Here is a 7,568-nt window from a genome sequence, read left to right as displayed (position 1 = left end):
GGCGGCCGGGGAGGGCTGGGCGCACCTTTGGGGCTGGATATTAATAACGCGGCGGGGAGGGACGGGAGGCGAACGGGGAGGGTGGGGGGGGAGCCTCGCCCGGCCCCCCCGGAGCTGCGCAGGCGATGCCCGCTGGCCCCGGGTCCCCCCCGCTCGCCGCCGCCGGGACGCCGCGCCGGGACGGAGCCGCCGGGACGCCGCGGACGAGGGGCGGCATGGCCGGGGGGGGCTGCGGGGGCGGCTCGGAGCCCCGCCGGGGACCCCACGGTGCTGGGTAAGCTCCCGATTTCTGCTCTAACCCCCGCGGAAACCCCCCCGCTCCCCACCCCGCGCACCCCCGGAGCTCCTGCGGGGAAACTGAGGCACGCGGCGCCCCCCGCGCTTCCAGCGGCATCACCCACCCGGCATCGCCCGAGCCTCGGCGGGGTCCGGACCCTCCCAACACCCCCCCGGAGCGGCGGCACCGCGACCCCCGGCCCTTCCCCTGTCCTGCTGGGGGGGACCCAGAGCCGGGGGCTGCCGGTGCCCGCCCGCGACCCCCCGGGCGCCGCGGGAGCTGCGCGGCGGGACGGAACCGGCTGGGCCGGGGATTCCCCGACACGGGGATGGGACCCCCCCGCACCCCCCGCACCCCCCGGCACCTCCCGCACAGCCGGGCTGGGCGATTCGCGGTGCTGCAGGATCGGGCGCTTTGGGCCGGGGGGGGCCCCGCTGCCCCCCACGGCGGGGCCGGATCCGGATCGGGGAGCGACGCGGAGCCCCGGCGTGCAGGTCTGGTCCTGCCCCGGCAGGCAGCGATCCCGGCCCGGCGCCCGCCGCGGGGCCCTGGGGGCGGCGGGGCCGTCGCCCGAGCCGGGGCTGCACGGGCCACGCGTGGGGGACACGGCGGGGCCCACCCGGTGTCACCCACCCGGCGTCACCCACTGGGTGTCCCCCCCGTGCTGGTGGCACCAGACCCCACATCCCCTCCCCGGGGACCCTCGCGCGGGGTCTGGGCCTGTCCCCACCTCACCCCCGTCCCCCCGGGGGGGGCTCGGCCGTGGCCCCGCCTCGGCGGCGATGCTGGGCTGGGGGACAGCCCGGTGCCACCCCCCTGTCCCTGGGCACAGTGGGCTCAGGGCTCTCTGCTCCGCAGGTCCTGGTGGCCGCGGCGGCTGCTGCTGCTGGCCTGGCTCAGCCTGGTGGGCACGGCACAGGTGAGGGGTTGGGGGGGCAGGTGACGGGGTTGGGGGGCAGGTGAGGGGCTGGGGGACAGGTGAGGGGCTGGGGGACAGGTGACGGGGTTGGGGCACCCCCGGGCTCCTTCACCCCAGCACTGACCATCACCTTCCTCACACAGGACCCAGCCCTGGGGACACCAGCGAGGGTCCCCGAGCCCCCAGCCCCTGCTCGGCCCCGGGGGTCCTGGGGGTCCTGGGGCCCCTGGAGCTCCTGCTCCAGCTCGTGCGGTGACGGCGTCGCCCTGCGCAGCCGGAGGTGCCTGCGGTGAGTGGGGCCCGGGGCAGCACAGACCCCCCCGAGGTGTCCCCAGGCTCCCAAACCCCGTGTGGCACCCGTGGCACGGCCCTGCCACCCCTCCTGTCCCCGCGGGCCCTCAGCGCCACCCAGAGCCTGGTGCGCCACCCTGGGGTGTGGCTCCATAGGGATGAGGGACACTGGGGGACACCGGGGGACACCGGGGGACATCGGGGTCCCCTCTTCTGCTGCCCTGTGGGGACGTGTCGCTCCCAGCACCGTGGAGCTGGGGGGTCCCTGTGGGTGACACGGGGGGGGACACGGGAGGGACAAGGAGGGGACACGGAGGGGACACGGAGGGGACACGTCTGTCCCTGTGCCCGCAGGAGCAGCGAGGAGCAGCCGTGCCAGGGGGACCCGCGGCAGTACCGGCTCTGCCAGCTCCAGGTGAGCGCCGCGACGCCTCCGCGGCTGTCCCCAGTCCCCACCGCGGCCCCCCGGCTCCATCCCGGTGCTCCCGCAGGGCTGCCCCGGCGGCTCCGTGCCCTTCCGGGCCATGCAGTGCTCCCTCTACAACAACCGGCCCGTCCTGGGCGCCTCCGCCCGCTACCGCTGGGTGCCCTTCCACGGAGGTGAGTCCCGGGGCATCACCGGGGGGCTCCCGGCTGTGCCCGGCATCCCCCCGACCCCTTCCCACCCTGCTCTGGCAGCCCCCAACCTCTGCGACCTCAACTGCCTGGCCGAGGGCCACAACTTCTACTACAGCTTCGGCCGGGTGCTGGACGGCACCCGCTGCGGCCCCGGCTCCCCGGACCTGTGCGTCGGCGGGCGCTGCCTGGTGGGTGCGGGTGGGGACCCCCAGAACCCCCCAGAACCCCCCAGAGCCCCCCAGCCCCCGTTCTGAGGGGGTGTCCGGGCTCCCCGCAGAGCGTGGGCTGTGACGGGATCCTGGGCTCGGGCTCACGCCCCGACGCCTGCGGCCACTGCGGCGGCGGCCACGGCTCGTGCGTGCTGGTGCACCGGCTCTTCCAGGGCTCGGACCCCTCCTCCGGTGAATGAACCATTGCCCCGGCCCCCTCCATGGGTGAATGCTTTGGCTCTTGGCTCCCCTGCCCTCCTGTCCCCACCCGTGTCCCCGAGGCATCGCCCGTTGTCCCCGTTGTCCCATCCCCTCTCCGTCTGCCCCATCCCGAGGGTCGTTGTCTGTGGTCCCCCCTGTCCCCAACACGCAGGGACAGGGACTGGGGGCAGCCCCTCCACCTGGGGGGATTTAACTCATGGCAGAGGGGTCACTCCTGGGGTGGGTGGGGGCGTTGTTGTGTCCCCAGGGGTGTCCGGGGGTGCTGGGGGCACTCACAGTCCCTCTGTCCGCGTGTCCCTGATGTCCCAGCTGGGTTCGTGTCCCCTCTGTGCCCCGTCCCCTCCCTCTCTGTCCCCCCGTGGTGTCCCCTGGGCCCTCCCAGGCTCTGCCCTGACTCTGCCCACCCCACCCAGGATATTTGGGATACGTGAATGTCACCAAGATCCCGGCCGGGGCCACCAACATCAAGGTGACGGACAAGAGCCGCAACTACCTGGGTACGACCTGAACTGCCTCTGTCCCAGTCTGTCCCAGTCCATCCCAGTTCACCCCAGTCCATCCCAGTTCATCCCAGTCCATCCCAGTCCATCCCAATCCATCCCAGTCTGTCCCAGTCTGACCCAGTCCGTCCCAGTTTGTCCCAGTCCATCCCAGTCTGTCCCAGTCCATCCCAGTTAATCCCAGGACATCCCAGTTCACCCCAGTCAGTCCCAGTTCATCCCAGTTCACCCCAGTTCATCCCAGTCCATCCTAGTTCATCCCAGTTCACCCCAGCTGGCCCGGGCTGGTGGCAGCCGTGTGTGTGGGCAGGGCAGGGCAGGGCAGGGCAGGCAGGGCAGGGGTGGCCGTGTCACGCCGCTCTGTCCCATGTTTGTCCCGTTTTTGTCCCGTGTTTGTCCCCTGCCGCTCTGTCCCATGTTTGTCCCGTTTTTGTCCCGTGTTTGTCCCCTGCCGCGCTGTCCCGTGTTTGTCCCGTTTTTGTCCCGTGTTTGTCCCTGCCGTGCCGCTCCCTCCCTGTTTTGAGCATGGCGGGGTCACTGAACTCGCGAGCGCTCCGGGCGATTTTCCAGAGGCCGCGGCCGCGTTTTGGGCAGGGCTGAGCTGGATCGGGGCCAGAGCGGCCACAGCAGCTCCAGGACAGGGACCCCCATCCCCGCCCCCGCCCCCTTTTACGCAGCTGGAGCCCCTTCCCCATCCCGGGTCTGGGGGCTCCCGGCCGGGTCCGCACACCCGGGCTTGGCTTCGCTCGGGCCCCAAGCCAAGATCCTGCAGGAACGCGAATTCCCGGAGCCCCGAGCGCCGCTCCCCGGCCCACGCCGCCCTCCCGCGCCGGGAGAGGCCCCGCCGGGGACCGGGCCGGGGGTCCCGGGGGCCGTGCGGGGCTCGGTTTGGCCGGAGCCGCTCCCTCCCGCAGCGCTGATGGCGAGCGACGGGCGCTACGTCCTCAACGGGGACTGGGCCATCGCCTGGCCGGGGCCCTACGAGGCCGCCGGGACCCTCCTGACCTACAACCGAGCCCCCGACGGCACCGAGAGCCTGGAGGCGCCCGGGCCCACCCGCGACGACCTGCACGTGCTGGTGAGGGCAGGGGGACACCGCGGTGGGGACAGCGCCACCACCCCAGTCCAGGCTGGGCTTCTCCCAGCGCCCTGCCCGTGTCCCCCCCCTCACCAGGTGCTGCTGCAGGAGCCCAACCCCGGCATCGAGTACCAGTTCTGGCTGCCCCGCGGGCACCCCCAGCTCGGTGCCACCAGCCCCCTGCGGCAGCCGCAGCCCCGCGGCGCCGGCAGCCCCCCGCCCCCGGAGCCGCCGCTCAGCCCGGCCCCCGCGCCGCCCCCGCAGCCCGGGGGCTCTGCCACGGAGACACCGCCCAGGAGCGCCCCCGGCCCGGGCCAGGACGGGGCTGCCGCAGGTACCTCCTGGGGGTCTCCTCGGGGGTCCCCACAGCCCCCCACGCCCCTGCTGGGAGCATCCTGGGCCGCCCAGGGGGAGCGGTGAGATGGGGACCCTAAAAACGGACCCTAAAACCCCTCGCCAGGGCTCTCAGGAGCCCCGTGTGACTCTCTCTGGGGTCTGGACCCCCAAGCTCCCCTCCCGAAGGGGCGTGAGGGGGTTTTGGGGGGTCAGGAGTCCCCTCTGCCGCCCGAGCTGTCGCAGCTTTGTCCCCGCAGGGCGCTGCGGGCGGTGCCGCCAGCCCAAGGGGCGCTCCCAGCGCATCCAGCACTTCTGCCAGAGCGACTTCGGTGAGCGCCGGGCCGGGAGGGGCTCGGGGGGATGTCGGGGGCGGGACAGGGCTGAGGACACCGCAGGGACAGCGACAGCAGCGGGAAGGAGCTCAGGGTGACACCGGGGGGCGGTGCTGGGGACGGGAATGGGCTCAGGGTGATGCCAGAGGCAATGCCGGGGGTGGAAAGGGGCTCAGAATGGTGCCAGGGATGATGAGAGGAACAGGAAGGGGCTTGGGGTGGTGCCAGGGATGATGCCAGGAGTGGGAAGGGGCGTGGAGTGCTGCTGGGACAGAAAGGGGCTGATGTGGGTGACAGGAAGGGGCTCAGGGCACTGCCAGGACAATGCCAGAGGTGGGAAAGGTGTCAGGGCAATGCCAGGGGTGATGTCAGGGATGGGATTTGGGCTGATATTGGTGATGAGAAAGGTCTCAGGGCACTGCCAGGACAATGCCAGGAGTGGGAGAGGCCCCAGGGTGATGCCAGGGGTGATGTCAGGGATGGGATTTGGGCTGACATTGGTGACAGGAAGGGTCTCAGGGCACTGCCAGGACAGTGCCACACCGTGGGAAAGGCCTCAGGGCGGTGCCGGGCACAGGAAGGGGCTCAGGCTGCCCCCTCCTCCCCCGGGCAGTGTTCCACGGGCTGATCCTGGCGCAGCTCGTGGTGGGGCAGGAGACCCGCTACGAGGTGGAGGTGAAGGGCCGGTACCGGCAGCGCTTCCCGCTGGTGGCCCGGGAGTACCTGTGGGTGCCCAACACCTGCGGCTGCCCCGCGCTGCGCCCGGGCACCGAGTACCTGCTGATGGCGCGGCGCCACGTGAACCACGAGCACACCCTGAACCGCCTCCTGCTGCAGGAGCACGGCTACGCCCGGCCCTGGACGCCCCGCCAGGCCCGCCTGGTGCGGGAGGCGGCCCGGCACTGCCCCCACCCCCGGCCACCCTGAGCCTGCCCCGGGGTCACCGCCCCGAGGGCGATCCGGGCACCGGACCCTTCCCACGCAAAGGAAACCCCCCTCAATCCATCGCGCCGTCCTTGGGGTCCCCGCGTGGCAGCGGGGAGTGGAGGGGGGGTGGTAATTTATTATTTTTGCAGGAAATAAATTGTTTATCCCCTCACTCGCTGCGTGTCTCTTCCTGGCTGGCGACAGCCCAGAGGGATCCTCCCATTTCAGGAGGTCCCCTCCGTGTCCCCATGAGCTGGGGGTCACCCCCATGTCCTTCCAGTTCAGGGGGTCTCCTCCGTGTCCCTCCACTTCAGGAGGTCCCTGCTGTGTCCCCACGGGCAGGGGAGCTCTTTGGTGTCCCTCCAGTTCAGGATGTCCCCTCTGTGTCCCTCTGCTTCAGGGGGTCCCCTCCGTGTCCCTGTGAGCTGGGGGTCCCCCTGTGTCCCCACGGGTGGAAGGTCCCCTCTGTGTCCCCGTGAGCAGGGGAGCTCCTCAGTGTCCCTTCATTTCAGGATGTCCCCTCTGTATCCCTGTGAGCTGGGGGTCCCCTCCGTGTCCCTCCATCTCAGGGGGTCCCCTCTGTGTCCCCGCGCGGAGCCCCAGGGGCAGCTCCCCCCCGGCGGCTGTCGCTGTGTCGCTGTGTCGGTGTGTGGCTGTGTCGCTGTGTCGCTGTGTGGCTGTGTCGCTTTGTCGCTGTGTCGCTGTCCCCTGGCCGGGTGCCAGCTCTGCCCGCCGGGGTCGCAGCCCTCGCGCTTATCTCCCTTCCGGCGTGTCCCCCCTGCCGTAACCCAACCCTCGGGCTGGTGGCGGCCACCGCGGGGCCCCTGTGGGGACAGGATGTGACCGGGGGCGCTGGGGCACCCGGGGGGCTCCCTCGGGGTGGGTTTGGAGCTGCTGCCAGGGGAAGCTGAGACCTCCCGGCTAGTGTGGGACTGTCCCCAAAGTGGGGTCCCGATGGCCCTGGGGTGCACCGAGGGGCAGCTGCCAGCACAGGAAGGTCATTGTCACATCGGGGGACATCACCACGAGCCGGAGATAAGCCCCGGACCAGCCGGGGAGCCCCGGACGAGCCGCAGCCGGTGCCGGTAAAGCCTGAGTGGCTCCAGGTGCCCCGCGGTGCCTCCACCCTATAAAGATTCTCCTCCTACCCTACCCCACCCCACGTTAATTTGGGGCTGCTGGGGGTGGGGGGTTTGTCCCCGGCAGGGTCCCAGCCATGGCGGGTTTGGGGGCCACCCCACGCACGAAGAAGCCCCCCCGGGAGGACCCGGGGCTCTCGACCCCACGGGCTGCGGCCCGCGGCCGGGCCAGGAGCCGGCAGAGAGAGGGGGAGCAGGGGGAGCGCGCCCCGCGGGGGTGGGCGCGGGTCCCCGGCTCCCCCACCACGCCCGGGAAGGGGCGGCTGGTCCGGCAGGGACCCGAGGGCTGTCCTGGCCCCGGGGGGAGCGGTGAGCGCGTCCCTGCCCGGGGAAATCCCTGCCGGGGGCGGGGGGCTGCCCTGGCTGTGCTGACCGGACCCCTCTGCCCCACAGACCCCGCAGGACCCCCAGCGCTGCCCTGCCCCGGCCGCTCCTACTTCTCGGGGCTCTCCGAGGCTGAGCATTGGGAACCTGCTGTCCCCGTGGCCCCCAGCCTGTGAGTGTCAGGGGGAGCCCCCCAATATGTGTGGGGGGTCCAACAGCCCCCCAGCACTGCCCACCCTCTGCCCTCCCCCCTCCAGGCCGAGCCCTTGGGCCGTGACCCCCGGGAGGGACGGCCCCCGGAGGATCCGGAGCAGGCTGCAGCACACCCTGGTCCTGGAGCTGGTGAGCTGGGGAGGGGTCTGGGGGGCTCTGCAGGACCCGGGGCCGGGGGCTGAG

At 72.2% G+C, this 7,568-nt stretch overlaps 1 protein-coding gene across 1 annotated transcript; it reads left to right on the top strand.

Annotated features, from left to right (window-relative positions):
* Window positions 1–85: 85 nt before the first annotated feature.
* On the top strand, window positions 86–5,881 carry LOC134553554 (ADAMTS-like protein 5). The gene is made up of 12 exons (XM_063403377.1): window positions 86–274; window positions 1,136–1,196; window positions 1,340–1,485; window positions 1,842–1,902; window positions 1,979–2,087; window positions 2,166–2,293; window positions 2,383–2,506; window positions 2,950–3,033; window positions 3,951–4,114; window positions 4,211–4,448; window positions 4,708–4,779; window positions 5,396–5,881. The coding sequence occupies exons 1-12, from the start codon at window positions 126–128 to the stop codon at window positions 5,707–5,709; spliced, it is 1,650 nt and encodes a 549-aa protein (XP_063259447.1). The 5' UTR covers window positions 86–125; the 3' UTR covers window positions 5,710–5,881.
* The last annotated feature ends 1,687 nt before the right edge of the window (window positions 5,882–7,568 follow it).

Source organism: Prinia subflava, chromosome 8 (genome assembly GCF_021018805.1).
Source record: "Prinia subflava isolate CZ2003 ecotype Zambia chromosome 8, Cam_Psub_1.2, whole genome shotgun sequence".
Classification (NCBI taxonomy): domain Eukaryota; kingdom Metazoa; phylum Chordata; class Aves; order Passeriformes; family Cisticolidae; genus Prinia; species Prinia subflava.
The sequence above is the reverse complement of the archived record's forward strand: the minus strand, read 5'-3'. Positions and strand labels throughout refer to the sequence as shown.

Coding starts and splice junctions, on each gene's coding strand:
- LOC134553554 (XM_063403377.1), top strand. CDS start 126: ATGCCCGCTGGCCCCGGGTCCCCCCCGCTCGCCGCCGCCGGGACGCCG. Junction 3,034..3,950: donor CAAGAGCCGCAACTACCTGG/GTACGACCTGAA, acceptor TCCCTCCCGCAG/CGCTGATGGCGAGCGACGGG. Junction 4,449..4,707: donor CCAGGACGGGGCTGCCGCAG/GTACCTCCTGGG, acceptor TTGTCCCCGCAG/GGCGCTGCGGGCGGTGCCGC.